Below are 23,873 nucleotides of genomic sequence, written 5' to 3'. Positions count from 1 at the left end.
ACAGAGAACAACGACTCTACCAACCGCTTTGCGCGCGGTCCTCTGCTTTTCCTAGAATTGCGATGCTCGGTCGTCTTTGTTATTGAAGTACGATACCCTAAAATTTAAACATTTGTAACGAACGTGAATATTCGCCAATTTCTGTTCTAATGATATTTTATTTTACGATGTTACTTTTGTTTTTATCAAATATTTAAAATTAAAAAAAATATATATGTATATATATCATTAATATTACTCATAAACACAATTTGTTAGTTACTTAAATAGAATGTAACGAGAATAATATTGACGAGCCACAGGGAACATTCAAACATAAAAGTTTGATGATACCTTCTTTGAAGGTATTTAATAATACTCTTCTTTCTAATTTCAATCGGGAAATTCTATGAACAGGGTGTAATTTTAAATGTAATTTTTATTTAGGCTATGTACAACACATACGTACAATACGTGACCCTTGCTTAAAACTATGTTACGTCGCCCCCGGTATGCATTTCCACTTAATCTTTAACGCCTCCTAAACTTTTTTTTCCCCTCGACATACGTGGTGTGTTCGTGTGTGAAAGTGTATACGTTTTCTTCTTTCTTTTCATTTTATGCGCTCCTGTACCGTACACACGTGTATGTGTAAGTGCATGTGTGTTCGTGTGTCATGTGATATGTTACAAATTTTTAGGAACATTTCGCGTGGAACACCGCGAGTGATATTAGCAATAAGGTCGCAGAGAAACTACATGAAAACAATGCAGTCGTCTGCAACTCCATTCTCGATCAATATATGGATTAGACACTTATCGAAAAATGACACCAATATAGACGATTGTTGATTGGACAGACTCCAAATATCACCACTGAAAGGCGCCAGGGAGAACGGGCAATTTGGCCATTTTTAAACAAACGAAAATTCTTGTTCGACAAATATCTTTTATGTTCTTTAACACCAAAACCAACATATCGGTCATTCCGACGTACTTCCAATTTCTTCTTATAATAACTCGGTTATTAACGATGCCTTTGTCACAATTTTGTGTGACAATTAGTGGAAAAGAGAATTATATTCATAAATTCATCCAGCCCCTTTAATTTCAAATACGTTGTAGTATTTCGAATAAGTATAACGCAAAGTATTGGTCGTTGATAGTCTTAGGCGTTGAAGTAACACACATTTTAAAAGAAAATTTCATATTAAAGAAAATAGAGAAACTACATTCCTTGAATCTGTAGATAGAATATTCGTTTCGAACGAATAGAAAGAGTAGAGTCAAGTTTCTGTGATAAATGTAAACGCAAAGAAAACGATTATTTCATTTATCGATCAGAGAATAGATAAGCGTTAGAAATGATTGAAACCTGGCGCCCTTCAAATTTCGAACGCAAGAATCGTCAGTTACCCTCATCTACCCTCCCTTCCCCGATTATTTAAAATTCTGGCCAACATAAGCACACAAATCAATGCCTAATATTCCACTAAGGGTAGGTATGGCTTACATTCTTAAAAGGACATTGAAAAATCGCATATGCTAGAATATCTGTTGAGTACACTGTATATGTATCTCGCCCTTATTTACAAGTCCCCCTCCATTAACGAAAATGTTCTGGATCGTTGTTAAGAAAACTAACGAATTATCGCGTGGATCATGCGCGCGTCGGGTTCCACGTTGCGGATCCGTATCGATTAATTATTACACAGGTTGAGACTTCCAAGCTTTGTACGCAAAGTATCTCCGTTGCTTTCAATGATACGAAGGTACGTGGCGGAAGGAGAAACGTTTGGTTTAGATGGGAACCATACGACGATATTAGCAAGTTAAAAGGTTCATATCATTAAATGTGCAATAATATAATACTACAGAACTTGTTCACAATGTTATAGTAGTGTTATTGCAATATTATGATAATAAACAAATCCTACCCCAATTAACAAATCGGCAATAATCTTGAAAACATTTTCCTTTTGTTTCCGTTTTCTCCGTATCATCGAAAGCAATGCAGGTATTTTCAATGCAGAGCTTAAAGGACACCCTGTATTCGAACCGCGTACCATATCGCGAAACAAGAAACACCTCTTTAACGTCTTAATGTCTGATTTTATTGACCAGTACTATAATATGAAAGATAACATTGAAACAAAATATGAAAAACTTACTTTCACATCCCAGGAACAAGTGTAGTTATACGAAAACGCTCTTGGATTCGTTCATTATGCAGCGAAATGTATCCTTGTATATATCCTTGAGCGAAAACAAGTTGGAATAATTGACGAAAATACATGGAATGTATTATCGCTAATGTTACAAGCGGTCGAAGGTTAGAACACGAAATCCTATGAATAAATTCTGTTTAATTGAAGTATAAAAAAAAAATGCGAAGAAAATGTGTTGTTCTTTGGACAGCGTGTAAAGCAAAATTTTTCTTGAATTTCATGGATGATTTTGTGCATTCTGATTCCGAGAGATTCGTGAGAGATATACATTTTTGTAATGTTGCATATTCTCCTCGTTGATTCAGAGCTGATTCAGTCTTCGTTAATTAATAATTATATTACCACTTTTTGAATGTACAGAAAATAAGAATTTATTAATCTGTTTATTGTAGAATTACTGCGATACGATAACGGAAGATAAAGGCTAATTTCTTTGAAGTAATAAAATGTACATTAAAATGAACGCTAACAATCTTTCGGTATGTGTGGTTCCTTTCGAACTTCTTATCTCATTATCGAATAGATTAGCCAAGAATATAAAGATTCGACTTTGAATTTCAGAATCGATATGAATTTTGCCTGTTCTTCAACGTATTTTCTACAATTTCAACATGTTACTTCATCCATGAAAGCCTAGGCAATTACTCGTTTTACACCCTGTATAATACACATGGAATTCGTGTACATAAAGATTTTCACTAATAGTCGTAGAGTACGTGCGAATACGTATATTTAATTGTAGATATTGCGTCATTAACAAAGTAGCTTTACCAAAATAGCATTAACAGTATGACGAAATGTTCGACAATGTCTCGCTAACTTCAACTTATCAACCAGAGTTGTCCTCTTCCTATCGTAATTATCAATAAACAAATAATTCTGACAAAATCCGGAACGGTAGCACGATTGCGTATCATGCTTGTTTGGTAATACGATTTCTTCGTTTCTTGAAAAGCGCCACGAGAATCGCGTTAATTTGATTTTCCATTTCACCGTTTCCCTACGTCATCTCGGTGGTGCCTTGAAATAATTGTTCTTTCGTTAATTTCATTTCTTTCCTCGACAACACAATTTGGCAATGCTGAGTTGTGCGAACGAAGACGTGCTTGCATTTCAAATACTTGTGTGAATTTCTCGAGTAGCCCCACCTATGTAACGTTTACAATTATGTTTGATACTGTAGCATAGGAGCAGCAAGATTCGGGTGATGAGCTGTATTCATTCTTAAAGCAGAGATGCTCTTGTTGTACCATTCGTCCTCCGCTGACATTCCTAAAACGAGACGATAAGATCTATTAGTAGCGTTCGTGTTTCATATTTTATGCGTACTTCATTACTTTGGGGAGAGTCTTTCGTATTTTGTCCATGTTCAATTGTCTTTAATTTGAGTAACATTGTTTTAAATCATTTATGTTTATCTTCACTCCTAGAATTAGTGCAAGAACCGGAAATAGGGAGTAGGTCAGGGGTAGTTCGTCCAGGCTTCCGTATCAGGTACAGTTCAACGGAGGAAACGAAATTTCTTTTCTCTGGAAAAGCAATCAGGTGATTCGATTTAAAGACTTTCCCAGGAGCTTCTTCGTAACCGCTAATCGATCGATTTGCTATCGCATTAAGACGTTAAATCGTTACGCGACGTTTAGATATTGGTAAAAGACCGACGCCGACGCGACCCCGACGGTCCAACGTGGATGTCTATACGAAGAGCGGCAAAGCAGCCTATTCGCGAATAGTCTTGATTCGATTTAGAAGCGATATTCCATCTTGCGCCGGAAATGGTGTAAGACGGCGCTGGAGCGGAAATAGAGAGAACGTCTTGTACAGAACGCACGTTTGTACGGATGTCCGATTCCCGTCATTTCCGGCATACCTTTTTGCCAAATCATTCGATAATTTCGAGTCAACGCCCGAAACATCTTCAAAGGTTAAAATTTTCAATTTGATGTATCTTCATTTTCAATTCATTTTCAAGAAAACGCTTGTAAAATGAATTAAATGATATACTTTCGTCGATTATTTAAACAAACTTAATACTTGGAATTAATACATCAATTTTTCCTTGTTCGTGTAGCTAAATATTCGATTTCAAATCACATGTACATATCAATTCGAGGAAAATGCTCGTAAAATAAATTAAAAGACATACTTTTCATGGTTATTCAGCCATATTTAATATTTATAGCAAAGATTAAATTTTTCCTTGTTCTGTTTCGTATTACCGATAGCATTGTTGCAGGCTGATATAATTGATGAACATTTTATAACCACCCTCGAAAGGAATTCTATAAATAATAATAATTATTATTCGATTCAAATATTGATGAATAATTAATAGAAATATTCTAAATATTCAATAATCTATATGTTACTTTACGTGCTGCACAAAGTGTAAAGAAAGTATTTGTCGTGCATTATGCAGATCCTTTTATCCACGGGGAAAGTGTTAAAAAATCTACTGAACAATTCATTTAGTGCCTGAAATGGCAGATAAAATTTTGCGCGCGTCTGTGTATTCTACTCGACAAGAGAATGCGTTCAAAAGGAACCATATATCGCAAACGAACCGTTTTTTCATAAAACATTGTTAAAGTTTTGACCAATTAGATTATACAGAGTTGCTCTCGCGAGCAGAGCGCTTCTCTCACTTTGTGTCTCGTTATTACAGACACCAGTATCCTGTCCATTTGTTCATTTCTCTCCCCTAGAAGCTATATTAATATCTACGATATCTATTTTGACTGAAATAGCTAAAAAAAGACAGACATGTGTTTCCTATAAAATTCACCGTAAGTTTGTTTGTTACGTAATTATTACACGTTGTGTGTAAAAAGAGATGATTTTCTTATTTATTGTAATTAATAATTATGCGTACTCACCCATTGCATCTTGTCTCATACCAGTAACTGCCGACATGTTCGACGCCGAATGCGACATGGAAAATGGTTGTGTCATACTCGGATAAGACGTTGTGCCCATCTGCAGGAACAGATCCGTGTATAAATTAATCGTTTACTTGCACTACTTAACTATATTTCGAACTATAAATTATTTTTCTTGAATTTAAACATTTTATCGCTACGAACTTTTTATTTTTCCCATGGAAATTCGGTAAAGAAATAAAAAAATTCTAGGTATGATCAATCATTCGATGCTTGTTCTGTCTCTTTAGATACATGAATTTGCATAAACATTCGCGGTCTGATGGTAGCAAACTTTGGCGAATGATTACGTCAAAATGGAATTCTAACCAGGGACTCGAGGATCGATTAAGAGGACGTCGGAGCTTTTTTGCTGGGAAATCGGCACATTCGAAGAATTATTGGCTTAATTAAACCAGTAGGCATTCGGTAATCCGCCCGACCCAACTAATCAGTCTAAATGCAATTTAGGAACATCGACCGATAGCGATGCGCCGGACGCTCAGGTGCACTTCAATTTAATACCTCGGTTAAAATCATTAACGAGAAACGCATCGAATTCATCCGTTGGGGTACGATACCGTTGGCTGCTAGATTTGATGTATCGGTTGTCGCTCGAGCAATCGAAATCGAAAAATAACACGTAACGCGTCTATTTATGTCTATTTACGAAAGTCAGTTTATCAAATAGTCTTGTCTAGTATTTCTGTTGTGAAATTGTAGACTCACCTGAGGGTAACGATTTATTCCGTTTATGCTATTATGAGGATGAGGGTACGGTTGATAACCTCTGCTAGCACCAGGGTAGATGTTCCTCATCATGGCACCTTGACACGCAGGAATTGGAGTCAGAGCTTTCTGAAGCTGTTTCTCTTGTTTTCGATACTTCGCTCTTCTATTTTGAAACCAAACCTATTAACACAAGAAGAACAGAGTTTCAATTAGAATCTTGTGCATGAATGTTTCGGAAATTACATTACGTACTATTCTTTTGTTTCTCTTTTTATTCTTGAAAAATATGTTCATCCGTTCGTGGTCCTAGGATTGTACCGACAAATGTTGGTATGCAATTTAAAATAAAATATATATAAACCCTAGTATACATGTTGCTTTTTGCCTTTGCAAAATATTGGAAAGCTGTATAGTTTGAATTTTTTTAATTGCCTAAGTACTTGTCTTCCGTGATACTACTCGAGGCTGTTTTATTTATCGATTCGGGACAGACTTTGTTCATAGAAACTTGCATCGAAGAGTGCGAGTAAAGCGAAACGGCGCTATATTTGACGGGTAATACAATTTGCGTCAATGCATACTCGAATACTTTGAACTTTGACTTTTAGATCGAGGCTATTCCATACAGTAATTTATTCGCATCATCCCAACAACAAAAATGTCTGAACAAGACACGAGTTATTTGGAACACATTTTATTCGGAATAAAATTTGGCGCCGAGAAATACCGTTAGCAGAATAAGGGAAAAATAATACTGTTCGTCGTAAATTTATCTCGTTCTAAATAAAGAAGTTAAACGGTTTCTTATGTTTACAGTATTTTACGTTGGATGAATTTATATAGTAAATATTTAAGTAAGAACAGAGTTATTGTTTTAATTGTGAATTACTTTACCTTTTATGGCAAACAAGCGACTTAGTTTTAACACATCAACTACAATTATTTAGATTAGTAATTAATATCGACGGTCTAAATGCAAATTTGCCCCGCGTGCCATGCATTGAAATGAGAGTTTCAATTTGTTATGCGTCATGCCTCGCTTGTTCTACAATTTGCACATGTTCAGTTCAAAATAATGATGATACGTGTAAACTTTATCAGTAACGAATAATACATATAAATATTATTATATACAACTGACGAACACTTGATTCGAAGCTCGATATAGAAAAGAAATATGCAACTTTTTTTACTGTACACTATTACTACCCTACTGTTACTTTATCGTTTCCTCTTGCGCTTTCTAAACACTTTTCACACAAAATTGTTAGTACAATACTTTCTATTCCTACGATTCTCATCCTTGAAAAACCACCAACGCTATCAGTTATCATTTCGTTCGAAGTTATTTATCTGTTATTCGTTACACGAGATGTTCGTTCAAACAAGATTTTCGCCCTTCCCTGTGTCTTGGACGCGAAACCATAGCCGCGGGTATTTCAACGAGACGCATTTCGGGAAACGCTGCGTTTGTACAGGGGATGGGATGGAAAAAAAGAGAAAATACAAATAGAGAGACGGGGGTGGCAAAATAAAAAAAAAAAAAAAATGAAAACGACAAAAAGCGATAGAAGAAGGGGGACGGGAGAGGCAGGGATGGAAATGGAAGAACAGAGCGATGCTGGAGAAAAGAGCAGATAAAGCAGAGGGAGCAAGAGGGGTGAGCATGATCAGACCACCCTCTTGTGTCACCCACTTTTGTAATGGCGTACGCGCGCATGCGTGAGAGACAGAGATAGAGAGAGAAGTTCGGAACGAGAGAGAGGGAGATGGTGCACAGTAGAAATGTCGATAAAACGTGTTGGCCAATGAGAAAGCTGGAAGTGACGTCACAGCCGTGGCATTGGCCAATCAAAGGGCACCGGTAACGTCACCACGAGGGTGGAAACAACCCGACCCCAACCACGCCAGAGGAGGCTTTTCTCTTTCTGGGGGGTTGGTTGGAAAGAGAGGCTGGCTGATGGAGAACGGTAAGAACCTACCGAAGGGGGACGAAACGAATCGGAAAGGATAAGTAGGGATGCAGGACGTTCAGGGATTCAATGTAAGTAGATGCCAGAGAATCGCTGGTGGCAGGTTCAGGCACCCCCAATATGGGGCTTGCTAATCCCGCGAAACAATGGAAATTGCCCGATATAAAATGGCGATATGTAAACTACCCCATCCGAGGGAGTCTCCGCCCTGAAAAAATTATGGTATAAAGGTAACTCTATGCGGGAGGAACGCCAGCGGCTCGATGGGAGATAAAAGACATACCCAACGAAGGATTCGTCGCTGTAGCTGGTTCAGACGAGCGTTATTTATGCGTAAAAAATGATGCAAATGCAAACTTTATGGGAATCAACCTACACGTAGAACCTACACTTGACAGTCTTGCTTGCTACATTGGCTACCTTTGCTTCAGATTTTGCTACGAGTACAATAGTATTATTAGGTTGGCCAAGTTCTTTCGGATTTTAACGCACGAATCATTAAGTATACGAAATCATTGGAAACGTATGGAGGGTGTGTCGGTAACTGGTGGTCCAAGCGCGAAGGGGGTGATTCTACACGAAAAAATAAGTCGAAAATATAGAATAAAAATTGTTCACGTCAGGCTTTGTTTTCGAGAAAATCGACTTTGAATATTGTAACACAAGTCTGAGAAGAAATCTTTGTAAAGCTATCGTTAAGCTCGAGATATTCTCAGTGTAAGAGTCGTCGATTTATGATCTGCGCATACTTCGTCTGTACACGTAGATGATGCATTTACTTGGCTAGAACAGACCTCTTCTCGTGGATCTGATAAAAGTGGACGAGTTCTTTTATTTGCGACTGCTACGGAGAGCTTTTTGAGAACATACTAGCGCGCGTCCCTTAAGGCGCGCACCCTGCAAGAACTGGAAAGCTAAGAGTTCGTAATTCAATAAACCGTGCTCTCCAACCCTACCCCTCCCCCTCTGTCTCTCTTACTTCAACTATACATTCTCCCATAGAGGAGGATAGAAGATAGTGCGAGGGATGGGATAGCGAAAGTGCAGGCTCGCTCTCGAGGGGAGAACAGCTCAAAATGTCTGCTACTTTGAGGACCACGACCCAGAAAACTATCCTCCTCTACGCCTGAGAGAATACTCTGCACTCTGATAGCTAACCCGTGTACAGACAGAAAATGGATCTGGGAATAATGGTTACTTTCTAGCGGAGATCCTCTCTTTGTAACGTTTTCGCGCGAGTCCTGAGATAATATCGAGTGGTTGTTTCGGAAACGAAGGACCGATGGCCATGGAGCTGAATCTCAGGCAGAGCTTTTGTATTTGGACTGAGGAAAGCATTAGACTTTGCTACGTGCGTAGAACGATGAATTGAAATAAATAAATAAATGAACGAATGATACGATAAAGGTTCTGCAGATTAGTTCTATTTTTTAACATCTTTTTCTGTTTTCCTAACAGCCTAATGAAAGAGAAAACATGGATGGACAATTTTAATTTTTTTTCCGCGAATTCTCTTATTTCCTCTTAAATAGGAAGTCGATTTTCTCGTAAAACGCCCAGTAGATAGGCTTCGATCGGAAGTCGAATCGAAGTAAAAAGGTCGAATGAAAACTCGGCTAACTCAATATCGGGGCTCGGGTTCACCTTTCTTTTTCCTCGGCGTAATGGGATTTCTTGTGCGGTGATTCGAGAATTATTTTCTTACCACAATGCTACCCCCCATTTTTTTTTTTTTTTTATCATTATCATTAACGCGGACGTTTTCGTTAGATCTTCTACCAGTAATTTGTAAACTTTTCGCGTTTCTCTAAGGAATGTTTCTCAAGGAATTGCACATTTACGACATGCAACTTTTGTCTTCGATCATATTTATCTAAATAATACTCTTTCGGTATGGGGGAGTAATGTTTTCACTAAAACACGTAAATATGCATTCTGCCATTCTTTGAACTTTCAATATTTCATAATTATTCCGAACATCCTTTTTTTCAGGAGAGACTGTACGAGATCATTTGCACTGCGTTTAATTTTGATTATTTTTACCTGGAAAAAATTGTGTATGTTCTTAAAATGGGAATAAATGTGTGTGGAAAACCCTTTACAGAAATTCTTTATAGATTAAAAAAGAAGAATCCTGAAAAAAAACTGAAAATTTACGTTCTAGATTACAACATCCCCTTAAACAAACCGTCCACGAATAGTAGAACCGGTGTAAAGAAAAGTACCTATGCGAGAAAAATTGTAGCGAAAATTTCGCCGACGCTACTCGTCAAGAGTGTAAGGTTGAAGGATATTCATCGCAATAGAGGGGTCCGAAAGATGAGAAAAAGACAGAGACCTAACCCTAGGGAGGAAGTTCCCCTCGGTACTTTCTCTACTCTCTTCCCTATCTTCTTACCCCACGTCTCGTAGCGAAGGAAGAACCTCGGCAAGACCGAGACGGTTCAGATCTATCTAGGGTGGAGAAAATTCAATTTAAAATGGCGGCTCAGATATAATGGCAGCCTCCGGTACAGCGCCACCCAACCGTCCTCCCTCCCTCCCTCCCTCCCTCCCTCCCTCTCCCCCCCCCCCTCTCAACTCATCTCAACTTTGCCACCGATGTTCCCTACCTATTTCTCTTTCATCCGAAAGCACCCTGTTCGCGTGTCGCCATCTTCCAAGATACAAAATGCCATAACTAGCGCGGGAGCTTTTAAAGAATTCCGACGGACGAAATAATAGCCCCATGAAAATGCATTATGTACCAATATTCCCGTACATTATAGAAACTTTACATTATAGAAACTAGACGTTAGGACTTTGCTAGAAACCACGATTCTTACATTAAAGACGCTCGTATTATGGAAAACAATTCTGTTCAACTGCTGTTTTCCTAGGATCCGTTTAATTTCAAATAAAATACGGTACCTTGTGTTCGCAGGCTTTGTGTTCGTTATATGCCAATATTTCTCTGTGTATATATTTTCCAAGTTCTCGTCCATCTTTCAACATACAGATTGCCGTAACTTTAGCATTATTCGCCAATAAGGATTTGTTGACATCTGAAAAATTTCTTTGTGAAACGACATGAAAAATGTCACCAATTACTCTTTAACGCGTACTTTAAACATTCCGAAACTTGAACAAAAATTCAGAAAATTTTTCTCGCCAAAAAAAAAATCACGAACAAACACGCTAATATTTGAGCTCCCGGTGTGGTACCCCCCACCCCTCCCCCTCCCCCTCCCCCCCTCCCAATTCCCAAAAACTTGATTTAGTTGGAATCCGACCGTTCCCCCTTTAAACTGCTCGGCAAAACTGCAGCTCGATGAAGGAATTCGATCAGGAATCAGTTTAAAGAGAACCGGTCATTTCATAACGAAGCCATCGGGAGCCGAGTCGCTTTTGCATTCGCAGATGAAACGAATTCGTTCGAATGTCTCCGCCGGCGCGTTGGCGAAGTCACTTCCTGGCTGGACACTTTGTGCATGAATTACAGCCAGCCAGCAAAAGCAAACCGCGTTTTACTTGGCATCGCAGTTTAACAGGGTTAAGTCGCCGCGGTTCCCGGGCTTTTAACTCAAACAACGCCATCCTGCATTATATATCAAAAGAGCGAAACGCACTGGCTACTGTTTTAATATGTACCGCTCCGAATTCGGGGGTCTGCACGGCCCATGGCTTCCGCAGAGGGAACATAACGCGGATGGTGTACCGACCCACCATGCTTTCCATTTCCATCCTTCTTTAATGCCCTCGAAAACCGCACCTCAAACCACCTCGAATTTGCTGGCTGTCTACTTGTTGAAGTTTCGTGTTTCGACTGAATTATTACGAAATATTTGCTAACTTGGATATCAATGATAGATTGTTTGTTTGCCTATCTATTTGACGAGTCGTCTCGTAAATGATTAGAATCGAAGCTAGAAATAAGTAAATTTCAAAGACGGTACAAACTTATCGTCTATAGCTTCGTCCTTGAAAAGGTCAGACCGCATAATCACAGAATTTCTGCTTTCTGCTTTCTGCGTCGATAAATTTGCTAGATTCGTAACTGGTATCTTGATACCGGTATCAAAAACTCTCGGTGAAACTCCCACTGTTCTCTCTGATCGATTCTGCAAACCCTCGAAAGACACGGGGTGCCCTGAATCGACATTTGCGCCTGTAATTTCATTTCATCACCCTACATGCGTCTTTCATTCAATTATAGTGTGAGTCAGTATCAAAAATATAGACGACGGAAAATATATTTGCGAGTCTTTGTAATACTTTGCAAGCCAAGTAAAAAAGTTGCACCGGTAATAGAATTTTCGTTTAATTTTACCGAATATGTTACCAGATTATTTCTCAGAGAAAAATGATGTTAAATACAATTTTTTTCAAACGACAAGCAAGTACGTTAAGTCACTTAACTGATATCGTATTTTTCGTTGCTATTTAAAGTATGAAATTTCCATAATTTCGATTTAAACTAGTTTCTCCTTCGATAGAAAGGATTGTTTCGGTAGAATACTCTCGAAAACAGACTAAACGTAGAGTTGAACTATAAAGTAAATAATATAGTTTGTCATCGGATCATGGACGATTAAAATGGAGTTGTTTGTGTATAGTTCTTATATAAAATTCAAAAATTATATACAATTGTTTCATGTATAGGTAGGTTTAGTATAAAGAATTGTTAGATTGTCAATTTTTGTTTTATTTTTTAATGGTGAAATGCAACACACCCACCTGAATTCTGGCCTCGTTCAATTTGGTAGACCTCGCCAATTCCTCCCTACAGTATATGTCCGGGTAATGAGATTTTGCGAATGCCGATTCCAATTCTGCCAGCTGCTCCTGCGAAACAATTAGAAGACCATAGTAAAGCCGATCCGAACTACCCGACAGGAAATTTGAGCGCTATACGTAAAGGTCCTGGATCGAGGTAATCGAAACGTCGTTATCGATGGAAAGAAAGGGGAAAAAACGGGAACTAGGTTATCTGAAAGTAATCCCGATATCGAGGATCAAAATAATAGATGCAAACGACTGCGAGACGCAACGGACGTGTCGAATTCGAAAAATTTACGAACGCACAAAATTGTGTAACTGTTGTCGTAGACAGATAGGGTAGTAGCAAATACGAGTGTTGGGCGTAGAAATGAATTCTATGCTTTTATATTCCATCATTTGTGATTCTAGTAGAAATATTTATTTGTTATTTTGTTGCATTAAAATACGAATCTTTCAAGTCCTCAATTTAATCTCCATGAATTTGTAAGAGTATAATAATAAACAAAATTTCAAAGCTACTAAAGTTCGTATAGATTGTAATGGCCATCAGGTTGAGACTTGGCTTATGCGTATATACATAGAGATATTGTAATAGAGATCAGGTTGAGGACTTGGAAGATTAGTATTGAAATGTACCAAAATGACAAGTAAGTCATCGAGTAAGTATCTATCACAACAGAACAAATACAAATACAAATCATTTTGTATTATCTGTGATATAATAAAATTTAGATTCAATTATTTAAGTCGGAAACTACATAGTACTAGAACTAGAAAGGAATATAGGTGCACCAATGTCTCTGTATTGAAATGCGAGGGATTGAACAAACATTTCTGTACTGCTCTAAAATTAATATTAATTACGTTTACTTAATTATTCACGGGCATAGGAGCGATTTACATAAAGAAATATAACATTTCAGAACAAACCTGCGTGAAGGTGGTCCTGTGTCGCCGTCGGGCAGGCGTTGGACAGCTAGCGGTGGTAGGAGTATGGCCGATGTGAGGACTCGAAGCACAAGGATCGGGCTTTAACTTTTTAAAAGCTCCCTCCGCACCTGGAATTGAAAGTTTACTTAAAATAACTTCAATCACGCTTCAAACGTATAGCTGTACGTATTAGGTGTAGAAATTAATTTCGTGCAACATTTAATCGTTTATAACTGTAGCTTGAGTAAAAATATTTACTCATCATCCTGTAACGTTAAATTACCAACCGTCTAAGGCCTCGATCTGATCTCACACGGATTACGATATAATATGGATAACAGTGAATCTATACAGAATTGAGATTAAAATTCTCAACCTGAAGACCTACAATTACATATTTACAATATTTTTTATATATATTCCTTTTATATCAAAAATTTCCGTTCTATTCTTAAAACAACAAATTTAACCTTTCAGAGACGATTTTCTTTTTTGTTGATATCAAATTTTTGTTATTTTTATTATTGACAGTAATTATAATTATAAAAAACTAAACGTCCAGATTGTATGTGACGCAAAGAGGTATCACTTTTTATTATCAAAATAATAACTTGGATTACGCATCTGCATTAAAAGTTGGTGACCAATGCAAAACGGTTCAAATTTGGCTGGCAATGGATAGGTTAAATTCCTAATTGTTATCATACAGAGCGAGTTTGAATGAAAGTTGGGAAACCTTTGGGACAAACGGTGTATTCCCTCGTGGCCCACCCGAAGAAACACGACGCGGCTCACTGTGGACCATGACGTATTGAGAATCCCTGGGTTAGTCTGCGGGGAGCTCCGCAACAGATAGTTAACGCGACGCACTATCTCAATAAGTCTGCGTTCGTCTTGGTTGTTTCACGGTATCGGCTTTATGAACGAACGTGCGAACGTACGGTCGGGGTAACCGTGGCGAGTGAAGTCCCTCGCACTATGCTAACTTGGTTAGGGCGTTAATGACCTAATCATGTTACATGCTGATTCAATGTTCAAGGATGAATGCTGACCACTTTACATACCTTGTCCCGTTTCCCAGTGAACAGTGAAACTCGGTCAAGTTCAACGAGAAGACGGGGAACCCCTTACCATCTGTTTCTTGACGAAACGATCGACTTCTTGATAGAACCTTACGTACCAATCGACATCTTTCGCGAAGAGTTCGATCGTCGCCATTTTAAGCCAACTCTAGCTTGGAATATATCTTACCACTGATTCAGAAAAAAGAATTCTCTTTGTTTCATGAAGAATCTTCGGTCTTAAGGATGGAGCTGATTCTCGCGTCACAGATTTTGATCGCGGTGATCGACACCTTGTTAAAACATTTGTTAGGTCGCGATTCGACCTTGATAAACGTAAAAACAGGTACAAAAGCTCATAAATAGTAATAATAGTACTATTTAATGGTAAGACTTCAGAAGTAAGAATATAAAGAATATACGAAAAATAACTTTGGGTAATGGTTATCAAAGTTCTGTAAACGTGGCAAATAAGTTAGGTTGGCCTGACCGAACCAATCTTATCTTATTCTTATCAAAATACTAATAGACGGTTGGAACAGACATGTGTAAGTCAGAGAAGAATTATATCGACAAGTAGTTGTTATTTTAATCATTTCAGATACATATACTACGTATAATGTATGCGTATATTTATTTTTAATCAGTCCGGTACAAAATTGCCCTCCTAAACCAGTTTTCTACTTTTCTGAATAAGGAATCTTCGGGGAAGGTTGTAGCAATTGGGGAAAAAGGTGTCCAAGTATAATTGCATTGACCGTAAACTGCATCTGTCCCAGAATAACGCGTTCCAAATAATTACCAACGATTTCAACGATGTGGAATACACACTTTGACAAACGACATGATCCATAGAATTACCAATAATGCAGATTCTCGTAGATCTCGCAGCTGCCCACTAATGGGCATCTGCTTTCAAGCTCTCGTTGGCATCCACAACTAACTCGATCGACTGATTTTCTTTGTAATTTGTTGTCTGTCCGTCAAATGTCCACGTGTGTCATTATAACGACAACATCAAGCATTTATTTATTAAAGGATTTCCAAAAATGATTTCCAGAATTTAAATTCTAAGGACAAATTCTAAGAACAAAGTTTCAGCCTCGTATAAGCGATCGCAAGTTCGCCAGTGAATGTGTCGTCACTCAGAAAAGGTACCTTCGACGTTCTAAATATTCATCGAGCGCCGTGCGCGTTTTATCACCGATGCAAAAATAAAATAGGAAACTTTCTAATTGGAATTAATATCGAAATAATACGAAGTTCAACAGGTCGCGCGTGGTGCATCCCGTTACATCATCGCAGCCATTATTATTCGATAACGAATTTCATACGACGGTGGCAGGGGTCCGGTTTATCGAGAGAACGTTTAACGTTGGGCTTTCTTTCTTTTTTCTACCCCCGTCCAAGGTCAGACTTTCCGGAAACAAGACGAGACTGCCGTAGCATTCATGCAAATGAAACGCGACGAGAAAAAAGAGGACAGGAACCGAGAGGCGGCGAAAGAGTGAAACTGGGGATGGAAAAATTAATTTCGTTAACCCCCTTGCGTTCTCCGGGGCATTAAAAGTACTCAAGCGATGGTCTTCCGCGCGATTCCCTTACCCCTTTTAAAATGTGAGCCCGCGAAATCTTTCTGCTACGAATGACGGCTGCCGACTTTGAAACGAGGATCTAATACTGCTACTTGAGAACAAACTTGCGAGAAACTCTCTCCGTCGCAGATGATGCAAGTTTCTTTTTCTATTTGAGGAGAATATCGTGTATACGCCGGAATATTCGCGTCGTGACGGTATAAAACTGTTTATTCTTATTGCGACTGCAATGTTACAATGTTTCTTTTTTTTTTTCTTGTTTTTATTTCAACTGCCTTCAACTGGTATTAATTGCGAAAACTGAAATACTCTCTATACCATAAACGTAATATATAGTGCTATAAAAATATATAAAATTATTCATCAACGGAAACGACGCGTGTATCACGCGAAGTATACACAAGGAAAATTCAAATGAAATAGAGAAATGTACAAATAAAAATATATCTTGGACCGACCATCGATATCTTTTTGAAGTCAAAATAGAAGTCACGGTAAATCTATAGATATAAAATATGATGGGGGATGAAGATAGGACAGTTTCACTGTTTCGATTCAGTGACACACGCTTGGGTGACAATACTTGACGCCTGGCTACGTCCAGCGATTATAGACGAACCCCCATTAGGCCACCCTTAGCGCTAAGCTCTCTTAAACCCCATGAACACATAATAATAGCCTATAGAACAGGTACTACCATATGGTCCAGTCCCCGCACCCTATTGTCAACAACCTTGTCCGATCGTCTGTCAATGTACATGTGCACTCGAGGATTAACAAGCGGAAAATTCATCTATATCGAGATGACACGTTGCCCATTTTTCTCTCAGAGTCATCCTAAAGGTGTCCTCTCTCCTACCCCGATAGAAAATTAAAAGACATCTTCTAATATCGAGACTGATTTATACATATAAATTTAAGAGGTTACTTTCATACATTTTCGTTAAGATTTGAATAATTGTTATCGTAAAGTGTAGCGCAGGGGTTTAATCACGAGATAGTATCTGTTTGTGTTTATTTATATTTATCTGGTATTTAGCTATTCGTCTGCATACTTGCCTTCGCAATTCTCAGAAATTCATTTATATAATCGAAAATAGTAAATCAATAATAATAATAATAATAATAATAATAAATAACTGTATAAGAGTTGAATAATTCGGAGAATAAACTAATGAAATTATTTATAAAAAATAAATCATCCAAGTACACGACTGTATGATTACTATGTGCTTTCAAAATGTTATAAATATTGTTGAAACTACTTTCACGCAAGTTTAGATGTACGTGTGATCGAGTTATAAATTTAAACAAATCGGTTGCGAGTAACGTGAATTTCATAGCCATCAGTTTTTATTTCCCCGACGCATTATCGTTGATGCTACAATTGAACTTGGTTATAACGAGCACTGAAATAATGAGATCACGGCTGTAACGAGCAGAAAGTGATAATGATTTTAATTTACCTGTATTCCCGTGCAATTGCCTACTTTTATAACAAACGTACCTGCACGAATATATCGTGGAAATTTGGGGAAATTTGAGCGATATCAGAACGGAACCTTTAAAAACAATTATATTAGTTTATATTACGGAATCATCAAATCTTCAGTTTATTTATTACTAATTAGTAGGATGAGGATCTTTATGCAAAATGAAATCATTGAAAACGCACCTACAAGAATTGAGCCTAAATAAGAATTTATTTTACTCTGCAAATATTATAACACGAACTCTATTTTCAATGGTTTTTATTTTTATATTGTTGCGTGTTCGCGAGAAAAACATTACTCGATGTTAATTTTATTCAAAAATACAAACAACGTTCGTGTATCTATGTTATTCCTTTCTAATCTAATATTTCTTCAGTTTCTTGAATCCAGATTTCAAATTATTGAAGAAGAAGAGATAGATTCTACTTATTATGGATATTAGCCAACAATTATTAAAATGATGGAATTTTGATGGTTTCCTGGTGCTCGTTATAATCAAGCTCGACCGTCTTTAACTCTTAATTGCAATTATGCGGTTCTAGAATTGGCGTCAGGTATCAAAAAAGACTCTCATAAACGCCTGAAAATTTGATTTTCTAACCGAACGATCCCATAGCTCCACTATAAAATTGAATATAACACTCGAAACATTTGATACTATTAAATGTTATTAAACACACATCCAATATAGAATTTATCAACAGAAATTCTATAGTACTAATTTAGAGTGCGTATTAATTATTCATCAAAGTTAGTAATTTTCTAGACACTTATCAACGGTACATATCTAGCCATTTGTGCAGCAAATGCTGTCATCTACCCGTATCTAGTATCTACCCAGCAACCACGTGCGCTTAAAAAAGATTGCAACGAGATCGTAGAAGAGAATGCTTACCAACAGTGGAAGTGGCTCCGACGCTGCTTCTTCCGGGCGTCGCGGCGGGTGTTGGCGGGCTAGCCTCGAGGCCCTGGTGGACCCCATAGAGGCCGAAATCTTGCTCGTTCGAGCTGGTACTGCTGCACTTCCTCTTCTCTTGGTTGTGATTCAAGTGAAAGCTGTCGTTCTCAACGAGACCGACGCCGAGCAAACCGAGGTTCGGCCTTAACTCGTCCATCAGCTTGTTCTGGCCACAGTTGGCGGCGGCGGCCGCGGAGAAGTTCAGCTGTCTGCTGAAAATCGCCGGGAAGATGTTGAACTGTTGGTGGTCGAGGCTGAGGGCTGTCGTCGGTATCGACGAGCCGCCGCCACTCCCGCCGACGGAGGTGCTGCCGACGGAACCGACGCCTGCACCCGGACCCCCGGTACCTCCGGACAAATCGTTAGCCAGGGTGATGCCGGGGTGACCTTGTCGAGGTCTCGCGTTCGTTATGCTCTTCACGGGTCCTCCACCGCCTACCAGGACATCCTTCGTCGCTCCCTTCAGGAGGAACCACGAGCGGACGATCCGGAGGAAAGCTGAGCTGGTTGATAGCGGTAGTAGCGGTAGTAGCGGTAGTAGCGGTAATAGCGCCAGGGGCCCAGTTACATCGATCTACGCGAATCCAAGTGGAGGAACCGTATATTTTTGGATCCTTCTTTCTAGTCTATTCGATCGAGACGAGAATAAACAATCGTTTTCTTGCGGAATCCCACCCGATGCTTTGCTCGGATCGTTGATGTCCTTACGAGGGATTTTCGAGTTCTTGAGGTCTTGCAGCAGTGATGCTTCTAGTTTTCGACTTTATCGTACTCTCGACTCCTTGTTAGATTTCTATTGCTCGATGCAGTACAATTGTTTCCTTGCGAAACCTCACTTAACGACTCGCTTATATTGTTGAATCTCCTTCCGAGGGAGTCTCCAACTAAATCTTGAAGTCTTCTAGCCGACCAGAGATTCGACTAAATTGAACATGGATTTAGTCAGTTTCCTGTGATAGCGACCAGCTACATCCATTTACTCGGATCGAAACAGTGTATGCTTCTAGTTTTGAACTTTGTCGTGACTCTCAACTCCTTATTCTATTAGTATAGGATAATCTTGTTTTTTATTCTATTCCATGCTCGATGCAGCAGAATTCTTTCCTGGCGGATCCTCGCTGGACGACCTGCCGATGTCGTTGAATCTTCGCGCGAGGATCTCGAATTAAATCTTGCGGTCTTCTAACCGAACCGAGTCGACTACTAGAATCTGGATTTACTCCTCGATCCCCGAATCCGATAGCGACGCGTTACGTCGATTTACTTGGATCAAATTGCTTACATCGGTCGCAGTATTAACCTTCGAATCAAAGTAGTAGATGATGTTACATTCGACTCGTGCAAGATGCAGAAGACTCGTTTCTTTGTAGAATATCACTGGAAAATTGCCCAAGGTCTCTTTTCTTTCCAACTCTTTTACGAAGAGTCCCCGAGTTCCCAGTCGAATAAAGTCTGAATCGATCCTCTTCGGAAATATCTCTATGGTTTAGACGCAGGCCTCCGATAGCTATTCGACGGTGGCTCCTAGCGTGTCAATAAGATCGTGGATTAACTTATTTATTTATTTAGTCGGTGGCTACAACAGGAATTGAATAGTACCTCTCCCAGAGCCTTCCACGAGTCTAGAACTTCCAAGACGGTTCGTTCGGGGCGCACATGTTCGCAGAATTCACTTCTCCTTCAACACAACATCGACACTGTTCGAAAACCGATCCTGCTGGTTTCTCGGCTCGTGAGTCCCCTCTGGCACTTGGATCTCTTGTCAAGAAGTCGATCGCGGTGTTTTCCTCCAAAGATCGTCCATGAACGACGTACCTAGTGATCCTGGTTCCCTTCGAAGGGCGTGAGTTCAGAGCTGTTCGATCTACACTGGTGTCCTTTCGTCTCCGTCCGAAAGCAGGGGTTCTCAACCGACGGTCGATGTCATCGGTGATTCCCACTGGCTCTGGTACGCACTTCCGAGTCTCGGTCCTCGCGGTTGCCCTCTCGATCCAAGTTCACGGGCGTCAAGTCCCGATATCGTGGCCGGCCGAAGACAAAAAGGAAAAGCGTAAACCGAAGCTTCCCGTCTTTTTTTCGGCGTATACTCGCGAGAAATACGGCGTGGACGTCGAATGCGCGTACGGCAGGGAGGACGCGAAGGGGGTTGGAAAGCGGCTGGGTAAGGGCCGAGGAAAGCTTGGCCGGTTAATCACGGGCGGACGTTATCGCTACCGTGGCCTCGATTCGAAAATTTCAATCCGATTATCCGGTGAATGCAATTAGATGGGTCGGAACCAGAGGGTGACAGGAGGGTGGGATACAGGGGGAGGGAGGGGGGGTTGGTAAGTAGCACGAGGAACGGGGTAACCCCCGGGCTCTTGAAAATTCAAATATCGAAATAATTGTCGTGAAATGGCGCGTGCCCCGCTCGCGACCGAGGAGTGGCTGTGCCGCGGCGTCGCGAAGACAACGACGACGGATATAGTGGTAGCCGTCCACGATGACTGCCCTTCCTTCTCGCAGTATAACGCGTTACGCAGAGGAAAAAGCCGAAAACGATACGAGAATCGGCCGTGTTAGAGGGGCGACCGCTCGCCGTGAGTTCTTGTGGGATTCTGTCCACGAAATGCAGTTATCCCGGTGACTTCGCGGGGGGATGGAAGGAGGAGGAGGAGATGGACGATGAGAGGAGGGGGGTGGCAGAGAACATTTAGAGGGGTTGCTACCGATGGTAGGGGGTCGTTGGCTGTAACCAGTGCTCCCTTTCGTCCCCTCGTCGGCAACCAGCGTCGAAAGCACGAGGTTCCCGTACCTACGTTCCCATTGGACGCGCGAGGGAAGCGTTACCCTGACGACCGCCAATCACGGCCACCTGCCACTCGCTGCGCCCCTACCGTCGCGGCAAGATGGCGGACTTACCAATAAAAATTCTTCTGGGAAAATAACCTGCGAGCGATTTTCTTTCCTACCCTGCTGTCTAGCTTTTCCCAACGTCTCACACGAGCGAATCGGCCGCGTACGTGTCACCACCATCGACTCAACGATAGGATCGTCCCTTCCTACCCGTTCCTGCTTCTCGTCCTATCCCTCCGTTTCTACCTCGTCTTCGTCGTCTTCCTCTCGTCACACTCTTTCCCAACCCTTAACATTATACGCTCGCTCGGTCTCTCTTTTTTCTACCTCCGCGCCCGTCTTCCTTTTTATTATCCCGCCGACTAGATAGCTTTTTTAATTCTTTTCCTAACCACCCGACCCCCCTATCCGACCGCCACCCCGTCCTCCAGGCCGTTTTCGGTATTTGACTGTAACGTACACCCACGTCTGATCCGGCTACTTTTGCGAGCGAACAACCCTTTGTTGCGCGGGGCGTCGTTTACCTGCGAGCTGCGTTCGAGTTCGCGCTTCGTAATGAAAAAGATAGGTTTTCTAACGAATTTCCTCTCTCGCGCCGCCACTCGCCCCGCGCGCCACGTTCGACCGTCTTTGTATTCCCGCGCTCAGCTTTTCGCTAGTAATTCGGTAAGTGAGTCTGGAAGGGGGCCCGGTCCCGAGGTATCGTGCGTGAACATTTTGTTCCTGCTCTTTTTTTTTTTTTTTTCATCCTTTTATCTTGTTTAGCCTCTCTTGTGTTCCTCGTCTGGTTCTATCACCGTGGCCAGGCTTTTAACAGTGCTTTTCATTATTTCGTCGCAACGAACGTGTTTCCGCGTCTTTTTGGCTTTGGACGCTCTCATTGATACCAGACCACCCCGAGGGGAAATTGAATTTCGTCGATGGGACCTCCACGGACCGTTATTTGTCATTTGTTTCGGTTTATCGTGTACCGTTCTACTCGCAAAAACTACGAGTCGAAACCTTGGAAATACATATCTTCTTCGTCTGTTACGTGTATACACGTTGCTATGGACACTCCAGATTTGACTTTCGAGTTTTCTGAAATTTAGAACACGATGCTAGTTGGATAAAAAAAATATTATTTTTGAACGACCAGAACATCGTATTCGAGACACAGGCATCAATTTTGTTTGAAACGATTCGATTCGAGTCATCTTATACAGAATTTTCTAAAATACCCTCGGGATTTCATTTCTTAACAAAACACAAGTACAGAATATATTTGCATTTTATGTATTTATAAGAAAATTTAACGTGCAAGAAACTATAAAACGCACACATAATATTTGCAAAGTAAAATAAATTCCTACTTTGGTTGAATTTCTGCAGGTTTAATTACTAAAGCTTCTTTTTGAAAATATTTAACGATGTGATTGAAATAGGTCCATTTAAAATAAATCGATGCATGTGTTTCGATTACAATGGTTTGGTCCTCATTGAATAATAATAGTAACCTGGAAAAGTGTACATGTACTAGACACGAGGGTTGAATTTTCGTTTTTTCCTTCCCTTCCGCTATCGCGATTTTGGTCTGGCGATTTTCAGCAATTTCGAGCCCCTCCCGTCATCCGAAATGATGCACGTGCTCAGGGTTGGCCGAGTCGAAGGTGGTCCCACGTTCTCTTACAAACTTGGACAAAACCCTTCGATTCGTCTACTTACTCGACGCCCTCTTCGTTCGTCCCTCCTTCAGAACGCGGCGAGAGAGTTCCTTCGGCCGAGGGTGAGATCGAACAGCCGTACAGCCGAAGAGTATGAGAAAGAACGGCTACGAAGGAGAAGCGTAAAGTTTCGAGAGCTTCAGCGTCTTGGAAGTTTCGCCAAGTTTCAGAAAAAAGAAGTTGGTCATCGTTTCCGGCAGTGATAGCAAAAGTCAGTTCGTTAGCTAGATTTTCCATATCTGGGTCATGCGCGAACAGCAATACCACGAGCACGAGCACCATTAACGTCTCGTCGAATCATTCATCGAACACAAATTGCTATTAGCTGGTTGTACAGTAAATGAAATGTTTGATTCTGTGGAGAAGATTTAAAAGAAATTTTTAAAAAAATATCAATGTATTTATTATTTGAGCAATTTTGACAGCTGACGTTTATTTTTGTAACTTTTGTTTAAAAGAACATTACGCGATGGTAATAAGATTATTTTAAAAGTGTCTAGGTTTGAGCTCGAACAGGTTCTTTATATAGAGACGTTTTCTACGAGATGAAAGAAAATCGATGATCTAGGCAACCTCGAAACAAACAACGTTGCGAAAAAATTCTTCGTAGATTCTACACTGTACGTGAGCGATTTAAAAATTCCCTTTGTGATAGATCACTCAGTTCTGTGTAAATTTTTCATTCATTGACACGTCGACTGGATCGTG

The 23,873-nt window shown here is 40.1% G+C and overlaps 1 protein-coding gene across 1 annotated transcript; it reads right to left on the bottom strand.

The window, feature by feature from the left end:
• Positions 1-314: 314 nt before the first annotated feature.
• On the bottom strand, positions 315-21,345 carry LOC128896312 (homeobox protein unc-42). The gene is made up of 6 exons (XM_054159609.1): positions 18,565-21,345; positions 13,521-13,648; positions 12,546-12,653; positions 5,854-6,036; positions 5,083-5,182; positions 315-3,478 (listed from the first exon to the last, which is right to left on the bottom strand). Exons 1-6 carry the CDS (start codon positions 18,782-18,784, stop codon positions 3,372-3,374), a joined length of 846 nt encoding a protein of 281 aa, XP_054015584.1. The 5' UTR covers positions 18,785-21,345; the 3' UTR covers positions 315-3,371.
• Between the last annotated feature and the right edge of the window lie 2,528 nt (positions 21,346-23,873).

The sequence above is a fragment of the Hylaeus anthracinus genome, unplaced genomic scaffold (genome assembly GCF_026225885.1).
Source record: "Hylaeus anthracinus isolate JK02 unplaced genomic scaffold, UHH_iyHylAnth1.0_haploid 0, whole genome shotgun sequence".
Classification (NCBI taxonomy): domain Eukaryota; kingdom Metazoa; phylum Arthropoda; class Insecta; order Hymenoptera; family Colletidae; genus Hylaeus; species Hylaeus anthracinus.
The sequence above is the reverse complement of the archived record's forward strand: the minus strand, read 5'-3'. Positions and strand labels throughout refer to the sequence as shown.